We start from the raw sequence: 23,292 nt of genomic DNA, 5'->3' as shown, positions 1-23,292 counted from the left end.
TGCGCCGGGGGCAGTGCGGAGCGTGGCTCGTGCCAGTGCGCATGCGCCAGCGGCCCGGCTGCGGGGCCGAGAGGCTGCCCGCCAGGGGCATCAGTGCGCACGCGTGAGGCCCCCGCTTGCGGTGCGCCTGCTCCGCCGCTGTCACCGCGGCCTTCGGCGTCACCACCGGCGGCTGCGTGACGCTAGCGCGCTCCCGTTCGGCCCGCCCGGTGCCGGCTCCCGCCCCTCGCTTGCGGGGGCACAGCCCGCGCGCCGTGCCGTGCCGTGCCGTGCCGTGCCGTGCCGTGCCGTGCCGTGCCGTGCCGTGCCGTGCCGTGCCGTGCCGTCTCGTCTCCGTGGCAACGCCCGGAAGGGGCGTCTCGAGGCGGCCCGGAGGCCGGAAATGACGCTGCGGCTGGCGCGGAGGCGGCGGAGCCGGGCCGGAGCCATGTCAGCGGGCGGCGGAGCGCAGCGCGACGCGGGTGCCGCGAGCGGGTGAGGCGGCGCCGCGGGCGCGACCGGTCTTCGGGCGCGACCGGAGAGGGGCCGCGGTGCGGCGGCTGCGGGGTGCGGCCGCCCCCGGCTCTCCCTCGGGGCAGCCGCGGCTGAGGCCTTTCTCTTTTCCAGGCGCCGCAGCAAGTGGGACCAGCCCGGCCCGGCCCCCGCCTTCTTGCTCCCCGGCACGGCGCCGCTGCCCGGGCGGCCCTTCCCCGGCGGCGGAGATGGCGGCTCCGCGATGGCGGGCTCCGAGAGCTCCGCCGCCCCCTCGGGAGCGCTGGATGCGGCCGCCGCCGTGGCCGCGAAGATCAACGCGATGTTAATGGCCAAAGGGAAGCTGAAGCCAGCGCCCAGCACGGCGGACAAGGTGTGTACCCGGAGCCGCGCCGGGCCCGGAGGTGATGGGCAAGGGTGGGGGTCGCGTCTCTCTGCTGCAGATCTGCTTGTCGGAACAGCTCTCGGAGAGACGGGAAACGTCGGAGGTTAGCTTCCTAAAGCAGGATATCGCAAACACTGGAAAACCTTTTAAAATTTTTTTTTCAGAATAACAGTGGTATAGCTGTGAGGTCAGTCCCACCACTCTTCCATAAGGCTTAACCAAAGCGATCTGTAAGAAGACAATATGCTTTTTCTGAAGTATTTTCTAAGTAGTACAATTGATGTAAAAACTGCTGTATAAAAGAGCCAGTTTAAAACATGAGATCAAATCATTTTCATGCTTAAATAAGTTATCAGTAGGAGCTGTATGTGCAAGTTCTAAACCACTAAGCTTTTGTCAGCTTCTGGTCAGCCCTGGGGTGGTCAGGCAGCTGGACTAGATGATCCTTGTAGGTCCCTTCCAACTGACCTTTTCCATTCTAAAGCAAGTGTAACTTTAAAGCTTGTTTTCCAGTTTCGGTAACAGACACGGTCTTGCTTTTGTGCATGTCAGTAGCCTGTGCTAGAGCCAAGCTTAGAAGGCCGTTTAAAGTTTCCTTCCAGACTTGCTCAAATATAAAGTTAAGGAGAGTGTGTTTTCAATTATGTGTCTTCTTTTTCACATGCATGGTGTTGGGACTGCCAGTTGTGTTCTAAGGGCTTGCCTTGAGGTAGCATCAAAATGAATATTAATTTTGTCATTGGATTTATTCACAGATAGTATAAGAAAGAATGGCAAATGTGTCCCGCCATATCTTCACAATGACTGGTTCTCTGTTGGTTCTGATGATCGTTACAGCCTTTTTAATATGTGAGGCTTAGTAGTGAGTGTTTCGCTGATCGTTGCTATCAGCAGTCCTAGGTGGCTTTATCTGTTGTTTGCTGCACGCTGGTGTCTGCTTTTCAATACATCGCATCCACCTGAGGATGTGAAATTTTCAGCATTGAAGAACATGAGGCTTGGTTTCAGGCGGCTTCCTCCAAAGTGAGACCAGATGGGCATAAAGTCTGTTTGCTGACTGGCAGTTTGAGACACCTGAAAATTGGTAGATGTCATTCTTCCATGTATGTTTTCTTTTCCGTAAGCTCTGGTGGCACTCTGGCATCCTGTGGCAGATTGTACTGCTGTGGGAACAACTTACCCAATCCCATTTGCAAATTTATTAATTGGGTTTTTTTTCTGCATATGTTGCTTTTGTTAGGAAATGTTCAGTGATGATAATTCCCAGAGTAATTAACTCTGATGGCACTTCAGATTGTAAGCAAATGGAAATTAAGGAGCCTGCAGGTTAATGAATGTACTTTTTTTTTTTTTTTCAAAAAAAAAGTGTGGAAGGAATGGAGAAATAGAACCCATGTACGATGCGTTGGACTTCTGTCCCTCTATAGCTGCCTTCTGGCTCTCATGCAAGTGCTGTGCCTCATGTGGTATTTATGAGAGTGGCCAGATACCCTTTTGGGTGTTACTGGAAGGTTCTCTTTTTTTATAGAGTTGTTTTACATTTATGTTCCCAAAAACATGTCTGATTTTTTTAGAAGAATGTACTATCTAACTGTCTATACATGGAAAAAGCTATAAGGCCTCTGTTGTAACTCCAGTTCTTCTGCCACATCTTCTGAATCTGTTTGTGACTCCATGGCTTTTTCTTTGTTAGTGCTTTGATACTGACAAAAAATATTAAGCCCTTGTTTAAAAAAAAAAAGAAGGGGGGAGGAGTGTAATCAGTGTGGATGAGTTTAGATCTTGAACAAAAATTCTAAATTCTATGTCTGTGTTAGGGGAGTTAACTACGAATTACATGTTTTATTAGTCTCACAGTTTTCTTTCAGATATGCCAATTCAAGTGTAAAATGCATTGATTTCCCTTTGAACAACATTACTGCTTGGTTCTGCATCTGTTTCTCCATTTATAGACCAGAAGCAGTCATTACTTAATATATTAAAATGTGCTGAAGATAAAACTAGTGTTTTATTTGAGCTTAAGGTAGAAGAGGTAGATGAAGTGCTTTCTGCTAATATTTGTAAAGCTTTTGGGTTCAACAGCTGAAAAGGGAGAATGAAAAGGATATTCACCTCTAGAGTACTGGGGTCAATTTGTGTGTTACATCATTTTTCTCTGCTTTCCAACCACGGGTCTTTTGCAATGGTTGTCTTTGAAGCTGCAGGCTCTGGGAAAAGGTCCGGCTACAAGTAAAAGCAAAGATGACCTTGTGGTGGCAGAGGTAGAAATCAATGATGTCCCCCTCACGTGCAGGAACCTGCTGACGAGAGGACAGACACAGGATGAGGTATGTTCAGGATCTGTGTTGGATTTGTTAGGTTTGGTAGCACATTTGTACCTGTTTGTAAGATTAAAAGAGCTTGCAAGAAACTATATTCAGTGGTTGTTTGCTCTTTTTATGAAACTCACTGTTTTCTAAAACACTTGTTTAGTGTTTAATTGGTGCGTTCAATAAAATGCTGTATGATGAGGTAAGGTAGCATAGCCAGTATCCTTTAGTGGACACCATTCATTCTCTTACCACTTTATTAATGACTTTGGTCTTTTTATAGCACAGCATAGCCTAAAACACTTTGGCGTTTTTGCAAGTGCTTTGTTTATTATTGGTAAACTTGTCACTGGGTTTTTTAAATTGTTTGTAGATAAGTCGGCTGAGTGGAGCTGCTGTCTCTACTCGAGGGAGGTTCATGACTGCAGAAGAGAAAGCAAAAGTGGGACCCGGGTTTGTATTTCTTTTTTTGGGGTTTCTGCTTTTCTTTTTTTTCCTCATGGGGTGGCTAAGTGATGGGATTTTTGCTTTGTTTTTCATGAGCAGTGTCACCTTTGGGTGCCGGAGCAAATTGACTATTTACTGACTGCATAGTTGCTTTCCTACCTGCTTAATATTGAGAGGGTAAAATAAGAATAAAAAAAAAAAAAAAACCAGCTGTACTTTAATTCTTCTAACTGAACACTATACTGGATCTCTTGTGCATTTTGCCGAGAATGGGCAACTTTCCGTTTGCAAAGAGAGCTAGTATTTCCTAGACTTGGTGCTTTTAGTTAGTTAACCTTTTGTGTGGACAAGCAAATTAAAGTTTTCAGTGGTGTAACTTTAATTAAAGTCATCACGTAAATAACTTCTGAATCTTTTTAGTTTTCAGTGGCAAAGCTTTGCTTCCTGAGTGCTGTGATAGTGAATGAATATGTATTTACTTATTTTGAAGTGTATTTCAAATCTTTATGGAAGACTTTGTGTGTCTAAATGACTGTAATATAATTAGATTGTATCCATTACTGTATGTGGATTTAATAGTATATTTGACATTTCCTTTCCAGAGATCGTCCTTTGTATCTTCATGTCCAGGGGCAGACACGGGAATTGGTTGACAGTAAGTGTACAAAGCATTCTGTGTTTTTTCCTCAGTAAAACCCCTTTATCACAAGTAAAGGGGACTTTGTTATCATAGTATCATAGAATCATTCAGGTTGGAAAAGACCCTTGGGATCATCAAGTCCAACCATCAACCCTACTCTACAAAGTTCTCCCCTACACCATATCCCCCGACACCACATCTAAACGACTCTTAAACACATTCAGGGATGGTGACTCAACCACCTCCCTGGGCAGCCCCTTCCAGTGTCTGACCACTCTTTCTGTGAAGAATTGTTTCCTAATGTCCAGCCTAAACCTACCCCGTTGCAGCTTGAAGCCATTCCCTCTTGTTCTATCGCTAATTACCTGTGAGAAGAGACGAGCACCAACCTCTCTACAGCGTCCTTTCAAGTAGTTATAGAGTGATGAGGTCTCCCCTCAGCCTCCTCTTCCTCAAACTAAACAGTCCCAGCTCCCTCAGTTGCTCTTCATAAGATTCATTCTCCAGGCCCTTCACCAGCTTCGTTGCCCTCCTCTGCACTCGCTCCAGCACCTCGATATCTCTCTTGTATTGAGGTGCCCAAAACTGGACACGATACTCAAGGTCTGGCCTCACCAGTGAGGGACAGGGGGACAATCACCTCCCTACTTCTGCTGGTCACGCTATTTCTAATACAAGCCAGGATGCCATTGGCTTTCTTGGCCACCTGGGCACACTGCTGGCTCATATTCAGCTGCTTGTCAGTTGGAACCCCCAGTTTCTTTTCTGCCAGGCAGCTTTCCAGCCACACTTCCCCAAGCCTGTACCGATGCAGGGGGTTGTTGTGGCCCAAGTGCAGGACCCGGCACTTGGCCTTGTTGAAGCTCATACCATTAACGTTGGCCCATCAATCCAATCTATCCAAGTCTCTCTGTAGAGCCTCCCTATCCTCATGCAGATCAACACTCCTGCTTATGACTGGTATGGATTTGTACTATAAATATCTTAGTGTTGGTAACAGCCCCCATTTAAACATTGATATTAAGATCTCTGCTCAAAACTACCTAAGGTCCTGTGTCCTGCATTAGTCATGAAACCGAAACTTTTGATGGAGCATGAAGAAGGTGGGGGCAGTGGGTGGGGTTCCTGGGCAGGTGCAGCTCTGATGTATGAGTTCATTCACTGATAGCACGCTGAGATCCCCTTACAATAGGTGTGTGACAGGGAGGCTTTCCCTTTAATATACAAGTATGAACATTTTTTGTGGAATATCTACATTTCCGTTAGAAGCACAAAGAACTCCTGTCTTGCCTATGCCTGCCGGAAAGAAAAGAAGGCTATGCACTCTTCAGGCATTTGTTTGTTCTGTGTATCAGTTCACGGGCTTGCCCTCAGTTGTATCTCAAAACTTGAAGCTGCCCACTTTTACATACCGTGATTTCCATGGCCAGTAATCAATTTTCACGTGTTAGTTTGCTCATTCATGCAGCTGTAAATTCTGTATGGAGTTAATGTAAATGTTTCTAGCACTTGCTAAAAAAGTGTGGACTAAAAATGCCCACCTGCATATATTAACTTAAGCTTTATCACGGTGGGAGTGGAGAAAGAACCCTGATGCTTTTCCATCCTTTGGGATCCAATCCCAGAATGCCAATATTGGGCCTCACCCTCAAATACGATCTTCTTGCCTGTAGATCTGCTGTCACAGAATATGTCACAGAAAGTAACTTGGTCTTTTCATCATTTGGTTAATCTGGGCAGTTGATAAGGGCCGAAATATAATTTATTTTCATATTCTGTCAACTAGGAGCTGTTAACCGAATTAAAGAGATAATTACTAATGGAGTAGTGAAAGCAGCCACAGGTTCTAGTCCGACATTCAACGGAGCTACGGTCACTGTCTATCACCAGCCAGCCCCTATTACTCAGTTGTCTCAAGCAGTTGGCCAAAAACCTCCATTCCAGTCAGGGGTGAGTAATTAATTCATGTGAATTTCATTGAATATTGCTGATTACAAGATTTACCTATTGAAAATAAAGGCAACCCAAAAAATAAAGAAAAAACCCAATCCTTGTGTGTTGTGAAAAGTGGAGGACTAATCAGACCGAGTCTGAAGAGTGAGACTTGGATGACAGTAGCCTCCTAGAAGAAGAGGGATGGGGAGAGCAGTCCTGCTTACAGAAAAGCAAAGGGCTGACTGTGCCATCCAACACTTGACTGTTCTGACTGCCGTAGAAACAAGGCTTCTGGCCTCCTGTGAAATGAACATCCTAATTACCCTTCAAGGGAAATAATAAGCTTTTACTGTTACATTTACAGATGCATTATGTTCAGGACAAGTTATTTGTTGGTCTGGAACATGCTGTACCTACATTTAATGTGAAGGAAAAGGTGGAAGGGCCTGGTTGCTCCTACTTGCAGCACATCCAAATTGAAACGGGTGCCAAAGTCTTTCTTCGTGGGAAAGGCTCAGGTTGCATAGAACCAGCATCGGGCAGAGAAGCTTTTGAACCCATGTACATCTACATCAGGTATGAGGTGGTTGTTTGGTGTGTTTTTTTTTTTTTTTTTAAGTGAAAAAAAAACACCAGTGACCAGTCATGAATGTAGCTTAATGTTTAATGAATGTGAGGAATTCTTCATTCAGGCTGACTGACTGCAATGAAATAGTTCTTGGACCTGACTTTTATTTTAATAGAGAGATCTCTAAAGTGATCAACCGTATGGTGATATGGTATAAAGTGATATTCCGCTATAAGGTGTTGCTTTCATTGGGAACACAGTAAAGCTGCGTTCTTTTTGGGCCTGGGTTGCAATGTTGAGCTTTAAGGGAAGAAAACAAAATGCATTGACCAATCAAGTCAGTTCTGTGACTCCTGCCTTGCAATATTTAGAATAACCTGAATTTTCATGTAGAAAATATTAATCGCTCTTGTACACAATTGTGGTAAATAGTGCAGAGCTGCTGGAGTTCTGTTGAGGTGACTAATCACTCATTAGAGGGATAAGATCTGACAGCAGGTTTCTGATGAAAGAAGTAGCTGACAAACTTGGTGGAAACTTTTGTGCTTATGAGGTATTTTTTGTATATATTTTCAGTCACCCAAAGCCAGAAGGTTTGGCAGCTGCTAAAAAGCTGTGTGAGAATCTATTGCAAACTGTGAGTAGCTCTTACAAATATGAGATTTGGGAGCCTGTTGTAGCTTTAGCATGTGCCTGGCTAAAGATTTATTTTTTTTTAATGCTCTCGGCAAAACTGTACATGTGTTCTGATTTGCTAATAGGTCTTTCCTTCTAAGTACTGCTCTCTAATTTTTGTATAATGAATAAATATTTCTCAGGATAGAGCTGTAGTAGTGGAATTCTGGGGGGGGGGGGGGGGGAAGTATAGAATCATAGAATCATTGAGATTGGAAGAGACTTTTCAGATCATTGAGTCCAACCATCAGTCTGACACTGCCCAAACCCCCCCTGACCTGTGTCCCTCAGCACCACGTCTGCCCGGCTTTGAAATCCCTCCAGGGATGGCGACTCCACCACTGCCCTGGGCAGCCTCTGCCAATGTCTGACAACCCTTTGGGTGAAGAAATTTTTCCCAATATCCATCCTAAACCTCCCCTGGTGCAACTTGAGGCCATTTCCTCTTGTCCTATTGCCTGTTCCTTGGGAGAAGAGACTGACCCCCCCTGGCTACACCCTCCTTTCAGGGAGCTGTAGAGAGTGAGAAGGTCTCCCCTCAGCCTCCAGCTCTCCAGGCTGAACACCCCCAGCTCCCTCAGCCGCTCCTCACCAGACTTGTGCTCCAGACCCCTCACCAGCTCTGTTGCCCGTCGTCTCTGGACACGCTCCAGCCCCTCAATGTCCCTCCTGTCATGAGGGGCCCAAAACTGGACACAGCCCTGGAGGTGAGGCCTCACCAGTGCCCAGTACAGGGGGACGGTCACTGCCCCAGTCCTGCTGGCCACACTGTTCCTGCTACAGGCCAGGGTGCTGTTGGCTGCCTTGGCCACCTGGGCACACTGCAGGCTCATATTCAGCCACTGCTGACCATCACCACCAGGTCCTTTTCCATCGGGCAGCTCCAGCCACTCTTCTGGACTTCATGGGGTTGGTGTGACCCAAGTGCAGGACCCGGCCCTTGGCCTTGTTGAACTTCACACCATTGGCCTCGGCCCATCAATCCAGCCTGTCCAGATCCCTCTGCAGAGCCGTCTACCCTCAAGGAGATCAACAGCCTGCCCAATGTGGTGGTGTCAGCAAATGTACTGAGGGTGCCCTCACATGGCAGGCTGTGAATGCTTCCTGAGCACAACTGGAGTGGGGGGCAGGGGAGGAATCCTGCTTTCTTCTAATTGCTGTAGCTTCCTTTGCTTTAGCTTTAAATGTTTTCCAGAGCCGTGCTGTCTGCTTTATCTTTCATAAAGTGATTGTTGTACCAAATTTTTTTTAAAAATCTCTCATGTGTACACATAGAAAATTAAATTTCTCATCTTTTCTTACATGAATGCAAATAGAGTAAAATCCTGTGAGACTGTCTTTCTGTTAGTATTGATAATTGAGTGTGGGCTACGAAGTCTCTTTTGAAAAATATATGGAAGCTTTTAGATTCTTTTGACTTTTGAGTATTTTGTCTCTAATGAGGTAGTTTCCCACTATTTTCTCTGAAAGATTGTCCTGTATTTTACACAAATCTGATGCAGAGGCCAGCGGGATGAGTGGGGTGTTCAGTGGGGTTTTGGTGGTGGGTTTTTGTTCTCAGTTTTTTTGCTTGTATTATTGCCATCTTTGTGCAGAGTGTGTTCTGTAATTAAAGTCCCCTTAGAATGTTATGGGGATGTGTGGTAAGATGCCTTTTGCCTGCAAAAGGTTAATATAGTAAATAGATGTTTATTGTCTAATCTTTAAAAATTCTTTGTAGGTTCATGCTGAATATTCCCGATTTGTGAATCAGATAACCACTGCAGTACCCTTAGCAGGTAAGCATTAGCAATAACGAAGTCTTTGGAGTTGCATTCTGCAGAGCTGTACTTACAGTTAGTTTTATAGAACTTATTTACCTGTGGAAGTCTTTTAAGTCCTTCAATTGAAAAGGGAGTATGGCATCTTTTACATTTGGTAATTAAATTTGGTATTTTTGTGACTCTGAATTGAAGATGACCCTTTTTTTTCTCTCCTTTCTCTCACCAGGCTTCACGCAGCCCGCTGCTATAAATAGCGTACCCTCCCAGCCATCGTATTACCCTTCCAATGGGTATCAGTCTGGTTATCCTGTTGTTCCCCCTCCTCAACAACCAGTTCAGCCACCATACGGTGTACCTGGCATTGTACCACCTGCAGTGCCATTAGCACCTGGAGTCCTAACAACACTACCTGCAGGAGTTCCGCCTGTGCCAACACAGTACCCAATATCTCAAGTACAGCCTCCAGCCAGCACTGGCCAGGTACTGCTACAGTTTAATTATTTGTCCTATAGTTGTCAACTTACTGTTGACAAACAGTAAGAAACAAAGCTGTTTCTTTGCTATCAATAAAATAACTAAAGTGTCAGATGGCAAATTCTTTAGGGCATTTTATTTTTGTTACTGCTCCAGTCTAAGCAACTAAACTGTTGGTATGGCTGCTTCATATTGCATTTTTGGTATCATAGCCACCTGCTAACATAAAGGATATTTGCAGGGGGTGGCCATTTGTTTATGAAAAGCATTATCACAGGCTGAGATGCAGCTGTGTAGGTACAATGAGTTTGAGTTACAGATAGTGATTAGTTTGAGGTGGGAGCGTTCTATAAATGAAATACTTGTTTTATCTTTAAGTTGAATTTCCTTCTAGCTTCTCCTAGGTTCTGCAAAGAGAAATTAGTTGTGTCTTCTGTGTATGAAACTCTACATTGAATTAATACTTTGCGTATTATCAAATTTTTTTGTGTTTTGTTTTCAATTTCTGCATGCCAGAGTCCACTGAGCGGTCCTTTTCTTCCTGCTGCCCCAGTAAAAACAACCATGCCGACTGGTACACAGCCACAAGTCCAACCCCATCCCCAAGGTCAAAAGAGACGCTTCACTGAGGAGCTACCAGATGAGAGAGAGTCAGGACTGCTGGGATATCAGGTGGAATAAAATCGACAATTTTACTTCATTCACCAAAAAGGAATTTGGCTGGAGAGAGATTATTAGCACAGTTTATTTGGCAACAGTCATGCAAGACCTTTGGCAGATGGCAGCAATTGTTACACAAGGTGGAGACCACGCTGTGGTTTCTTTGAGTGGATGCACTGTTCTTAAACTGTGACTGACTTGTTTCATTGGCAGCTTGCTTTCCATACCCTCAGTCTTTCCTGAAGAATAGCGGTGCATTCAGGTCAAAGAGATGACAATAGCGTGTTACTGATTAGTTCAAAGGGAGATTATTTGAGGGTTTGATTGGGTTTTTGTGGGCCTTTTGGGTAGGCTTGTTTGAGGGGCGGGAGGGAAGTGTGGTAATAACTTCCAGATTTTCCCATTTACTTTTCTTGCAGGTTGCACTTGAGAGGATTTCAAGAAGCCTAGTTTTAAGATACTGATTTTATTTTTTTTTAAATAGGGAATTTTAAACAGTTAATTTTAATAAAAATAATTGAGTTCTTTAGGCTTGTATGTGAGAAAAGTGAGTTTCTGCAAATGCTTTTCTAATGATATACCCCTGCTCGCAGGCAGAAACCCATAAGAAAAGCTTTGCCTAGAGACAATAAGGAACTACCTATATGTTAGACCTTATTAGTGTCTCGAGCAGAGTTTACTGTGGCATGAGGTCTGTACAGGATTCAGAATGAGCTGATTGAGGAGATAGTTGATCTGTGAAGGAAGCAGCTATCGTTACTGTCCTGAACTGCTGAAAAGATGGAGTAGGTGGTCAGGTGTCTCCATATTGGTGCTCAGGTGTATTTCTTACTACATTGCCCTCAGTATTCTTAGGAGAAAGTTTTGTTTAACAATGGTGATTAGTGGTTTCTTCTGCTAGTTGGCAATATGGTCTGAGAAGTTGGGTTTCCTATCATTATCATTAAGGAGCTATAGCTTATGTTGTAGTTGTAGATTTGCTAATGCCATGTGTTTTTCTGCTCATAGCATGGACCCATTCATATGACTAATTTAGGTACAGGCTTCTCCAGTCAGAGTGAAATCAATGGAGCCGGATCGAAGCCAGCAAGTTCCTCAGGAAAGGAGAGAGAGAGGGACAGGTGAGTGATACAGGAATTATGTTCAGGTCTTTTCTGATTCTGTTGGAAAGCTTATTTCAGAGACGGATCTGTTTCATGTTCTCTTCTCTGACTTGGGGGTTAGGGCAGTTGTTTGTTTTGTTCTGGGTGGGGTTTTGTGGGTAGTTTTCTTGTTGTTTTGTTCAGGTTTTTTTAAGGAGAAGGGATGGAAGGGTTACCTTTTCATACTACATAATGAAAATTGCTTAATTTCTACTCCTTTTAAGTCTGTATGCTCTTACTTTTTCTATGTCTGGTATTTTGCCAGCTTCCTGAGATAACAGGATATTCTTGTGAAATAGGTGTTAGCACTTTAAAATATTCCAATTTTAAAACAAATCCGAAAAAGTTGTAAACTTGAAATTTTGCAGCCTGAAGTTTTGGGGAAAGATATACTTGATAGTCCCTCTTGTTCTCTGGTCATTATGAAATATATCAAGGGTATTGGTAAAGTTTCCTGTTCTCCATCTTGTATGTAGTCCTAAATTCAGCATAGCTGTTTGAAATCATCGGGCATCACTGCTCGTCCTTATGCACTCCAGTGCATTGAGCCACAAAACTGTTGGGTTTGCACTTTATTTCATAGCATAGTTTGAGTTGGAAGGGACCTTTAAGATCATGCAGTCCATCCCCTCAGCTGTGGGGAAGGACGTCTTCTATGGATCAGATTGATCAAAGCCCTGTCCACCCTGACCCTGAACACTTTCAGGGTTGGGGCATCCACAGCTTCTCTGGGAACCCAGTGTATCATCACCATTGAGGAAAGAATTTACTGCTTATATCTAACCTAAATCTGCCCTCTTTTAGTTTAAAACCATTACCCATGTCCTGTCACTACAGGCCTTGGTAAAAAGTTTCTCTCTATCTTTCATGTAAGGCCCAATTAGTTACTGAAAGGTCTCCCCAGAGTCTTCTCTTCTCCAGGCTCCCCAACTCCCTCAGCCTGTCCTCACAGCAGAGGGGGCTGTGAGATAATTTATGTGGCCTCCTCTGGACCCACTCTAACAGGTCCATGTCTTGTGCTGGAGACCCTAAAGCTGGATGTAGTGGTCAAGGTGGGATTTTGAGAGCAGAGTAGAGGGAGAGAATCACCTTCCTCAGCCTGCTGGCCATACTTCTTTTTATGCAGCCCAGGACATGATTGGCTTTCTGGGCTGCAAGCGTGTATTGCTGGCTTGTGTCCAGTTTCTCATCCACCAGTACCCCCAAATCCTTCTCTGCAGGCCTGCTCTCCATCCCTTCATCCCCAGCTGGGGTTGTTCTGACCCAGGTGCAGGATCTTGGCCTTGTTGAACTTCATGAGGTTCACATGGCCCCGCTCCTCAAGCCTGTCAAGGTCCCTCTGGATGGCATCCAGTTCTTCTAACATATAGACTGTACAGTTTAGTGTCATCTGCAAACTTGCTGAGGGTGCACTTGATCCCACTGTCTATGTCATTGAGGAAGGCATTAAATAGTATTGGTCCCAGTATTTGAAGGACACCACTTGTTACTGGTGTCCACCTGGACATTGAGCCGTCGACTGTAACTCTTTGGATGTGGCCATCCAGCCAGTTCCTTAGCCATCGAATAGTCCATCCATCGAATCCATGTCTCTCTGATTTTGAGGCAGGAATATCGGGGGGGACGGTACTGAAGACCTTACAGAAGTCCAGGTAGGTGACACCGGTTGTTCTTCCCTTGTCCAGTGGTGCAGTCACTCCATCATAGAAGGCCACTAGATTAGTCAGACAATTAAAAGTTAAACTGCTCAGGTCAAGGACTGAATTATGAATTTGTTTGCCATTACCATTGGCTCTTTGCCTGTTTTAAGAAAAGAAAAAATAAGGGCTTGCATTGGTTTAAATAGGCAGTTGATGCCTCCGCCAGCGTTTCCTGTCAGTGGGATGAAATCGGAATCTGAAGAAAGAAACGGTGCGGGGTCTTTACCAGGCAACCATGGTGAGTGCAATGAATAAAATAGACTTGTAAGTCAAGTTTGCTTTCCCAAATGAGTTTGCACTGGTCTTAACATTTGTTTAAATAGGTGATTTTTTTTTTTTTGCTGTTCTTTATACCTCATTGTTTAAGTGAAAAGCAAGTCACATTGCACTGCTCTAAAATCACTGATGTTTGCTGTAATTATACATATGAGGTGCTTCTCTTAAAACTTCAGTAAATAGCTGTACGACGGAGTAGAGTGTAATTAAGTGAAGGACTAAAGACAGGTATTTTTGACCCATCAGTCAGCTGAGGCACAGAATCTCATAGGATTGTTTTGTAACACAGATATCATGTGGCTTTACATTGTGAGCAGCTATCTCTAGAGGCACTAAGGAGTATCGGTGGGAGTTATGGTTCAGGTGTGTATTTACAGACATGAGCTGTGTCTGCAAACAACACAAGTGCTGTCAGTTTTCATCCTTTCCTAGGGCTGTGTCATACATCGACTATTTGCAACTTGGTAAAACATAATCATTTCAACTCTCCTGGTAGTTTAGCACCTTTCAGGTCTGCAGGTACATCGCGTTAGCCTGTTTAACCTTAGTTTTTCTGCAGTATTGATCCCAGAGATTGCTCTTCTGTTAGCTTTCTTTTGAACAAAATTTCTGCTTTTCTTTACATATTTATCTCTTTAATGGTGAAATGGCCATCACTTAGACACATTTGCTAACTTTACCTTTTTTGTGTGTTTGTTTCTTCTTTCTCTGTTCTCTTACATGGTTCTGATGGATCACATGTGCTGTTGCTGGTGCTGTTTCGTGTGGCCTTCGACCTTGGATGACCATTGGCCTTGTGACCTCAAAATGGTGTCCAACTAACAATTTACAATTAACGTCTCTTTTTTATTAACTCGTTTTGGGGCATTTTATGTCTTTTTATTTTTACTTTTCCTTCTTGGGGGGCTTGGGGGATTGTTTTGTTTTCCCCTCCTAGATCATCAAGCTAAGAAGATGAAAACTGCAGAAAAGGGCTTTGGATTAGTGGCATATGCTGGAGATTCATCAGATGAAGAGGAGGAACATGGTGGCCATAAAAACGCAAGTACTTTTTCACAGGGATGGAGTTTGGGATACCAGTACCCTTCCTCACAACAGCGAGCTAAACAACAGATGCCATTTTGGATGGCACCATAAAAGCTGCAGAAGAGTTTTCATTCATCTTTTTTTTTTTTTTTTTTCCCTCTAGCAATAATGCATGTATATTACAGAATGAACTTTGCAAATATGCATTGTTTTTACATTTGCAGAAGCTAAAGGTTCCGTATTCCCCCTTGAAAGGGCTCCATTATTTTTTAAAATCCTTATTTCTGCAGTGAATTTGTCAACTAAAAAAAGAATATCTGAAATAGTACTCTGACAGGGCTAGTCCCTTATACAATGGGGGAAGTACTGTAGAGAGAAGCTAAGGGAAGCCTGTTGGTCTGCGTTTTCCAGGATAACCTAAAAGTGGAAAGAGTCAGTCTCACTGACTTCATTCTACGCCTGGTGTTCATATTTTATTGAGCGTTCTTGCTGTCAGCCTGTGTTTCGCAGTCCCCATAAGCTAATGGTGACCCCGGCCTCAATGTTTTGGACTTTCAACAAAGGAAAGGAATATACAGTAGTTCTGAAAAACTTGAGGATCACATTTCCTAAAACTCTTAATTTGTTTTTACTTTAAGCATCTCCTGTAAATCAGCATGGCATTTTTTTTCTTTCAAATGTGGTTTTACTAACCCCACAACTTCTCCTTATAGCCAGATGCCAGGGCGGGGGGATGCTGGGTTTTTTGGATGGGTTCATCTTGCCGCTGCTCCCCAGGGGGGCTGGGGCCGCGATGCTGGTACTGAATCTTCTCCAGTCCCCCCCTGGATTCCTTCCCCTGCAGCGGGTCGGGCCGAACCCCTTCTCGGGCGGTTTGTCCCCATCTCTTCCCTCGCTCGCTCGATTCCGCCCCTTCTGCTTGGGGCGGTTTCTGGAAGGGGAGGCCGCAGGGCCGGCCCGCGCAGCCCTGCCCCTTCCCCTTGAGCCTGGGGATGAGTTGTTGGACTCGTTATGGACGTGGACCGCAGGGCGGGCTGCTGCGGAGGGAGCTCTGCCGGGAAAACCCTGCTGTGGAGAGGCGACGCCGGGGACTGCGGCAGCTCTGGAAATCGTTTTAAAAATAGGGACGTGCGTCGCTGCAGCGCACTGACAGACCTTGCTGTCTCACTTGTACAAACATTGTCTTTCCTATGTGTTGTAAATAATTAGAAACATACTTTCATTATAAATAAATGTATAAATATTCTGCTTCTTGCTCCTTTTGTGGGTGAGGCCTGACCGCGAGGCACCCGCGCCCCTCAGCCCTGAGGGGAGGGGCAGCACGCACGCGCCGGCACCGCCCCCGCCGCGCAGGCCGGGAGGGGGCGTGGCCGGGCGCTCGCTGGAGCTGGAGGAGCCGCCGCCATTTTGGTGTCGCTGGCTGGGGCCGCAGCGCGGCCGGTGGGATGCGGCGCGGAGGAGCCTGACGGTGAGGAGGGGAAGGAGGAGGGGGGGCGGCTGCGGCGGCGGGGCAGGGTCGGGTGGGAGGCGGCCGCCGCTCACGCTCTCTTCTCTTCAGCAGCGGCGGCGGCTTCTTCGGCGCTGAGGAGATGGATTCCGGAGCCCGCCCGGGCGGCGGCGGCGGCGCCCCGGGGCAGTCCCGCGAGTACAAGCTGGTGATGCTGGGTGCCGGCGGCGTCGGCAAGAGCGGTGCGTGAGGCTCCTGGGCCCGGCGGGGGCCCGGCGGAGTGGGCGGCCCTGCAGAGCCGCTCCCTGCCGCGGGCCCGGCCCCACCGAGCGGCCCGGGGGGCTGGGCTGGGCAGCCGCCCGGTGACATCTTTCTTGAGCAGAAAGAGCGCGGGTTCGGGCGCTGTCCCGCTCCCGGGGAGTCAGCGGCTTCCGCGCCTTGGCCGCGTCCAGCTTTGTGAAACTCCTAACGGTGCGCTTTGTTGAGGACGGGGGCGTAGTTCTCTCTTTCTGAGTTATTTAACTTATTCCATCTAGCACGTTTCTTTCGAGTCCTACACCGAGTATGGTTTTATGTTTTAGCTGTTAGTGAAATGATGCGCTTGAGCACTGAGTGCTGAAGCTGCAGATGTTTACCTCCACTTGTGCAATTGCGTCTCTGATTTTTGTTTCCAGCCATGACCATGCAGTTCATCAGTCACCGGTTTCCAGAGGATCATGATCCCACGATTGGTAAGAAAAATCTCTCTTTGCTTCCTTTGGTAGAAGTTAAGCTGTTATGGAGTCCCTCACTTTCAAGTACTCGATTTAAAGAAAGTTATACATTTGGCTGTAAATTGAGAATCTAAGATTACTCATTTAAAGGTATTAAGAGTTCTGAGACTGCTGTGAGGACTGGGTTACGTATCCTGAGTTTTAGATCTTTAATGACTTTCCTGTCACACACATTCAGGCCATGTGCTGTCTATACTTGTTTGTATGTTGCCAGAGAAGGATGAAAAAATGCTGCTAAGTGATTATTAGTTGTCTCTTCAACAAGTCTAGTCTCTATGCTGCAGATCAGCTCTGCTATTAATTTGTCTGGCTAAATTGTGCTCTGTGTTTTAGAAATTGGGAGAGATGAAAGTGCTTAACAACTTACTATATTGCTGCATAACTTTTACAGCATCTCTAAGAGAAATCTCAACCAACAGTTACACTATCAAAGGAAAAGTGAGAATAACAGCCAGCTTGTCATTGAAAGCAAACTGTTACAGTGTAGGAGTACTGACTTAGAGGGACAGAATATTTACTGTCTTCTAAGAAAACAGCAGTTGGTGGTGGCCAGTTCTTCTCTTGAATCACAGGTATTTTCTGACTTTGAGAAAAATGTAATGCTCTTACTCTGTGCTTTCTGCCAAGGTGTCCAAAGTGAATTTGTAGGTTGTGGTCACATGTCTGTCAAAAGTAGAATGTACAGTAGCATAATTTTAGCAAACAGTTTGGAGGATACTAAATCACACTAGAACAATTAAAAATTTAATTTGTTGTTAAACAAAGATCAGACTAATGTAGCATAATAATATTGTCAAATTAGGTTCTTCTAGCGTAACATTCTCTTTGTGAATTGATGACTAATAAGTATTGCAATTGTATTCCGGTCCTGTTCTTTCCAATGTGCGGTGAATTCACAGAGGATGCCTATAAAATACGAATACGCATTGATGACGAACCTGCCAATCTGGATATCTTGGACACAGCAGGACAGGTAAGTGAGTAATAGTGAATTAGGATGATGTTGGGAAGTCTGTAATGGTCAGGTGTAGAGACAGAAATCCTGTAAAAGTATGCCTGTCTTACCTTCTAGTTTGGGTTCTGAGGTCTCATTTCTTCTAAGCATCACATTGCTTGTAGCATCTGTACCGCACCGTCTGTATTTAGGCAGCTCGGACAGTACTCTGGTTTCATGCACTGCTTTCTCTGTTGCACCTTGCTATTCATGATCAACAAGCAATACATATTGGCTGGTAAATGACACGTTGGTGTGATTTTTGTGGCTTGGTGTTTATCTCAAACTTATGTAGTATCTTGTCCTATATGTAACAGGAGGAGGAGGTGGTAGATGACTAGCTCGTTTACATAGTTCCTATGCAGCCGGTTTTGGAATGCATGTTGTTTTTCCTATTCTGAGCAAATTAGAAAGTCATTGTATTTGTGCAATTGAAATGTAATTGTCTGTTTCTAGGCAGAGTTTACGGCCATGAGAGACCAGTACATGAGGGCTGGCGAGGGATTTATCATCTGTTACTCAATCACAGACCGGCGCAGTTTCCACGAAGTGCGTGAATTCAAACAGCTCATCTATCGTGTTCGACGCACTGATGACACTCCTGTGGTCCTGGTGGGAAATAAATCTGATCTGACACAGCTACGGCAGGTAAATGGCACAAAAGAGACTCACAATTACAAGCTATTTCTGTTGTAAAATGCAGTAATACAAGAGGTAATTAATTTTTTGTATGTTTAGTATATAATTAGTTGAACTGTAGAGAACTGCTTGTTTAACCCGGAATGCATTGAATACCCAAATGTGTAAAGCAATCATAAAAGTAAAGTCTCCAGGTTGATGCTTGGGGTTTCAACTGCTCTTGGGCTCTTCTTTTTTTTTTTAATTCCTGAAAGGAGATGCTGTTAATAGAGACTTAGCATTCCGTAAAAGACTTGCAGATATTAGTACAAATTACAGATGCAAGCATGCTATGAACAGACATAATAATGGAGAACGTGGGTAAGAGTGGACAGAAAAGAACATTACTTTCAGCTCAAGAAAGCAGTGATTACCATCTTGTGGGAAGACAGTTTGAAGCAGAGCTTCACTCAAAGGAAACGTACTTGGGAAAACGAGTTCCAGAGGTGCTGTTTGTATACCTGGAATTAGATGAATTTGCAGTGTGCGCTGCAGCAGGACCATGATGGTAGCTGTGGTAGAACACCCGTGCTAAGAGATGAAAAGTATCGGAAGAGCAGTAGGTGTTGCTTTTCTGTGGCCTCAGCAAGACTGGGGGGTTTTGTTGTTGTTTTGGGCTTTTTTTGGAAAGGTTTTGCTTGGTTCTGTGAAGTAGTTTAACAATAGGTTTTGACCAGGAGAAGCAAATACCATTCGCTTACCAAACTGACAAATGCTTGGGTTAGGGCTGAGGACTCTTTGTGTTAGAGGCAACTTGAGATTCAGCTTCAAGAAAACAACATCCTTCAGAAGGACTTTGTTGTTTCATGAATGTCTGGCATTGCTGGAGAAGCAATGAGTGAAAGAGAAAGGAAAAGAGGTTTGTAGAGAGAGATTTAGAGGTGAGTGGAAACGAGCTGTTAAAGAACTGGGAGGGTGTGTGCACAGTTACAGAGCAAGCAGAACAAGAAATGGTAAAGAAATAAACTTTCCAGGTTTGGCTTTCTTACCAAGTGTGAACTTCTTTCCAGGTCTCCAAAGAAGAAGGCTCTGCTTTAGCACGAGAATTCAACTGCCCTTTTTTTGAAACTTCAGCTGCATACCGTTATTATATTGATGATGTATTTCATGCTCTTGTGCGAGAAATCCGCAGGAAAGAGAAAGAAGCAGTAATGGCAATGGAAAGGAAATCAAAACCTAAAAGCAGCATGTGGAAAAGACTGAAGTCACCTTTTAGAAGGAAGAAGGATTCAGTCACTTGAACAGAGAGAATTCCTCTGCAAAATAAAACCTGTGAACAGCCATTTGTAACCAAAGTGGTTTAGTGACAACATTTTGACAGCATGTTTTAAGCCTGATGGGACTTCTCTGAGGGAATGCTTAACTTCTACCAATTATTTTTGTTTAGAATTATATTCCCTTCATTTTGGATATTTAACTTAAGACACAGTAACAGTTGTACTTCTGTTATCATTTTTTTACTGGATCCAGCAAATGTTGCTTGTACGTCGTCGGTTACAAATGCTGAAAGGTTTATGTCCTTGCACTTTTCCATGTTTGTTTTCGGTCACTGCGTACTGGAAGCTGAATTGTGTAAAATACTGCTTAAGTTCTGCCCAACCTAACTTAATTATATTTTTTTTTCCTAGTTGTTTGCACAAGAAAATGTTGCTGCTCTCCGGAACAGTAACCCACATCACGAGAGGCAGCTTGTTGAGGTCGCGCTGAAGAGAAGTTTACAGAGTGCGTGTCACGACTCGCAGCCTTGGCTGTGTACAGGCGTGATTGAATGGAGCTGTGCTAGAGTTCTTGTGTTCTCATCGAACAGATTTCTTTCCAGCAAAAGTAACATGAAATACTTGTACAAGTTTATCTAAATTATCAGCTAATCAGCAGTGTTGTAGGTGGGATTCTAAACAAGTCAGAAAAAGCAAATCATGGTTCCTATGGTAGCTGTAACTTGGCAACAGTGCCAAAGATGCACAAATATGTAGCATTTTCCTACTGTATTTACTGCGTTGCCACAGCAGGTGTCATGTAATGATGCTGTAGAAACCACAGCTTTGAATTTTCTGTCTTGTTGCTTAAAAACCGTAGCTGTAATGGTGCGCTGGTTTATTTATTTACATTCAGTTGTATGTTATTGTCTTAAAGGAGCCAGTATCTTTGTGAAGTAGAAGTTTCTAACGTAGCAATTTCAAATTATTCTATGATAACTACTTTGTAGAGAAAATGACTGATACTGAGTTATCTGAGCCCAGAGCGAATATCCCCAGTACTGGTAAGATTCCTCTGGGGTAGTCCTAGAAGCAGAATTGCCAGAGCAGAGGAAGGAAGCACTTTGCTGGGCACGGTGACCATTCCAACAGACACTCCATCCCTGACCTCGCCATGCAGGTGCTCTAGACACTGCAGGGATGGCTCTTACACTCTATGAGGAAGGATTTGGTTAAGAAAATGCTGCTGAGGCAGGCCCTCCATATGCAGAGATACTCTCTTCTTTTGAGCTGATTTACATACACATCAGTTAGAGAATTAAATCCAGCAGAGACAGATGTCTGGTGTTCCTCTTGATTTTGTTTTTTAATGATAGAACAAATCATAGTTGGGTAACTCGGACATGGTTAGATCAAGTTTCTCAAAGAACTAAGTGCCTAGAATCTTTCAATTTAAGAGTGAAATAGTTTAATAGACTAAGTGTAGTGTAGCGATCATCTGTGCCAGTAACTGTTAATCTTACTGATCAAAAATCAGACCCATACTGTCCGTCTTAGTGTGCTGCATGTGATCGTGCAGTCAAAACTGAAAATTCTTGTGTAAAAGGATTGATACAAGAAGCAAGGATAGCAAATATATAAACTTAAGCTTTTTTTCTTGCTAAACTCCTTATTGCTTAAAATATGACTGGAAATGCTGTGCCTGTTGGTTTTAAGAATATTTGTGTAAAATTTAAAAAAAACTTAAGAAATTTGGAGGGGGTTACTTTTTTTTTTTATTATTTTGTTAGTGGCTGAGCTAAACATTTAAATGGGTTTCTGTTTCTCACTTCCTTCAGTGCTCGAGTGTTATACACTACACTGGTAATAATCACACGTGTGTATTTGAAAAAGGCTGAGAATAATTCATATTGTTTAGAATTTAAGAGCAGTGCGTGCGTCTTTTCAGTATTTACTGTAAGTCCTCTGAATCATTCATTGTTGGATTAAATGCTGTCTGTACCTCAGATGAAAGCCATCTAGCAGAAAATTGGAGAAGGCAGGGACAATGGTTCAGAAGTTGCTGTAAAAGCAGTCGCTGATTCCATCATAGAAATTCTTTCAGAACAGCCTTCTGGACATGCTGAGCAGGGGCCTGAGGCCATGACGGGTTTTCCCTGTGCTTTCCCTTGGTGCCGTAAGTTAAAGCATTCCCTCGTTCAGATTTTTCAGATGATAGGTAAAGGTAACCCGTCAGCAGTACTGAGAGCTCTCTGGGACTGTTCCCACCTTGAAATAACTGATGTCTGTGCCTTACAGGATTCCTTCCAAGCCACTGAAGTGTTTACTAATGCCTTTTGTGAGCCTGTTGCTTATAGAATTGCTACATCAGAACAGCAGCAAGCACTTTTTTTACACAGTGTTATTCAAAAAGAGTTCTATTTTTGTCATGTATAAATTTGTACACAGAATTATTGTTTTATTTGACACAATATATGTTTTTTAATAGAAAGGTTCGCATCTGGTATTTTAACCTGTGGTGTCTGGCACAGTGGGTAGAAGGCTGTTCAGCCTGAGAGTGCTGAAGAAGGAAAGCTCATGGGTTGTTTAAATTATTTCAGAAAATGCTTATCGTGCTTGGAAAAAAAAGCATTTTATCATTTTGTACTAGTAGAAAGCATCTGGGTTTAGGCTCCTTTGGGGCTTTGGTGTAGTTGTCTTTTCTTCCCTTATGGTATTTATACTAGTCAGATTTGCAATATAACTCTCACTTTATGACTTAACGAAAGGCTTCTGGTGGCACTTGTGTTGGGTTAGAGAGAACCTCCCTGGAGCATGGTGTGAGTGGTAGAGGCACAGAATGTTTTAGCTTCTCCTGCCCACAGCAGAAACGTCTCCTCATAGAATCATAGGATTGTCTGGGTTGGAAGGGGCCTTCAAGATCATCTAGTCCAACCATCCACCCGACTCTGATAAAGACCATCACTAAACCATGTCTCTAAGCACTACGTCAGTCCATCTTTTGAACCCCTCCAGGGATGGTGCCTCAACCCCTGCCCTGGGCAGCCCATTCCAAGGCTTAATAACCCTTTCTGTGTAAAAATTTTTCCTAATATCCAATCTGAACCTCCCCTGGCACAACTTGAGGCCATTTCCTCTTGTCCTGTCGTCTGTGATTTGGGAGAAGAGACCGACCCCCCCCCCCCCGGCTACACCCTCCTTTCAGAGAGTTGTAGAGAGCGAGAAGGTCTCCCCTCAGCCTCCTTTTCTCCAGGCTGAACACCCCCAGCTCCCTCACCGGGCATTTGCAGGCAACACGGCCATCTCGTGTGATTTGGCTCCATGTTGGCAACCGTGACCCAGCTGTGCGTTCTCTGCGTCTGGAGAGACACTACGTGGTTGTGGCAATAAGGTCCCTCGCTGGGTTACAACAGCCTCTGTCCTGCCCGATAATGAGACGAGCTGGCAGAGAATTCTTCCCCTGGGTGACAGCGTGATGGGTGTCACCCGCTTCAGTTCTCCTGAGAAAGCTTCTTGGACTGGGATTTTGGGCTAAACACAAGATTCCCAGAAGGTTAACTCTGGCACATTTTTGTTCATCACATTGTCCAGTTGACAGCTGTGAATCCCACAGATGTTGTGGTGCTTCTTCCTTGGTAGTCCTTTACTTAACAGGAAGAACATCTTTGTCCGTCAGGCGCTGGCTGATGATCAGGAGTGAGTTTAAAGCGTACTTTGGAAGCTGCTCTTTGTC

General features: G+C 44.5%; 2 protein-coding genes and 1 non-coding gene across 4 annotated transcripts; all 3 read left to right on the top strand.

The window, feature by feature from the left end:
• The first annotated feature begins 382 nt into the window (after positions 1-382).
• Positions 383-15,722, top strand: KHDC4 (KH domain containing 4, pre-mRNA splicing factor). Of its 2 annotated transcripts, none has more exons than XM_074164531.1 (14): positions 383-474; positions 607-844; positions 3,055-3,183; positions 3,539-3,618; positions 4,215-4,267; positions 6,039-6,202; positions 6,552-6,763; positions 7,332-7,392; positions 9,151-9,208; positions 9,420-9,673; positions 10,184-10,339; positions 11,336-11,448; positions 13,316-13,407; positions 14,383-15,722. In XM_074164531.1, the coding sequence occupies exons 1-14, from the start codon at positions 383-385 to the stop codon at positions 14,580-14,582; spliced, it is 1,902 nt and encodes a 633-aa protein (XP_074020632.1). In that variant the 3' UTR covers positions 14,583-15,722. The 2 variants fall into 2 exon arrangements, 1 of the variants encoding a protein (XP_074020632.1); XR_012463658.1 differs by having other exon boundaries at positions 403-474; positions 11,364-11,448.
• Positions 6,319-6,447, top strand: LOC141476046 (small Cajal body-specific RNA 4). The gene has a single exon (XR_012463659.1).
• A 132-nt stretch (positions 15,723-15,854) lies between the features above and the next one.
• RIT1 (Ras like without CAAX 1) lies at positions 15,855-22,313 on the top strand. The gene is made up of 6 exons (XM_074164662.1): positions 15,855-15,939; positions 16,030-16,160; positions 16,593-16,649; positions 17,591-17,664; positions 18,142-18,333; positions 19,374-22,313. The coding sequence occupies exons 2-6, from the start codon at positions 16,061-16,063 to the stop codon at positions 19,602-19,604; spliced, it is 654 nt and encodes a 217-aa protein (XP_074020763.1). The 5' UTR covers positions 15,855-15,939; positions 16,030-16,060; the 3' UTR covers positions 19,605-22,313.
• Positions 22,314-23,292: the final 979 nt, after the last annotated feature.

The sequence above is a fragment of the Numenius arquata genome, chromosome 27, assembly GCF_964106895.1.
Source record: "Numenius arquata chromosome 27, bNumArq3.hap1.1, whole genome shotgun sequence".
Lineage (NCBI taxonomy): Eukaryota > Metazoa > Chordata > Aves > Charadriiformes > Scolopacidae > Numenius > Numenius arquata.
This window is presented reverse-complemented; position numbering and strand designations above follow the sequence as displayed.

What these genes read in the sequence shown, in the direction of transcription:
- KHDC4 (XM_074164531.1), top strand. Translation starts at nt 383, where the DNA reads ATGACGCTGCGGCTGGCGCGGAGGCGGCGGAGCCGGGCCGGAGCCATG. An exon ending in AAAGCAAAAGTGGGACCCGG is followed by an intron (nt 3,619 to 4,214) that starts GTTTGTATTTCT and finishes TTTCCTTTCCAG; the next exon opens with AGATCGTCCTTTGTATCTTC. An exon ending in CAGGACTGCTGGGATATCAG is followed by an intron (nt 10,340 to 11,335) that starts GTGGAATAAAAT and finishes TTCTGCTCATAG; the next exon opens with CATGGACCCATTCATATGAC.
- RIT1 (XM_074164662.1), top strand. Translation starts at nt 16,061, where the DNA reads ATGGATTCCGGAGCCCGCCCGGGCGGCGGCGGCGGCGCCCCGGGGCAG. An exon ending in GGATCATGATCCCACGATTG is followed by an intron (nt 16,650 to 17,590) that starts GTAAGAAAAATC and finishes GTGAATTCACAG; the next exon opens with AGGATGCCTATAAAATACGA. An exon ending in ATCTGACACAGCTACGGCAG is followed by an intron (nt 18,334 to 19,373) that starts GTAAATGGCACA and finishes ACTTCTTTCCAG; the next exon opens with GTCTCCAAAGAAGAAGGCTC.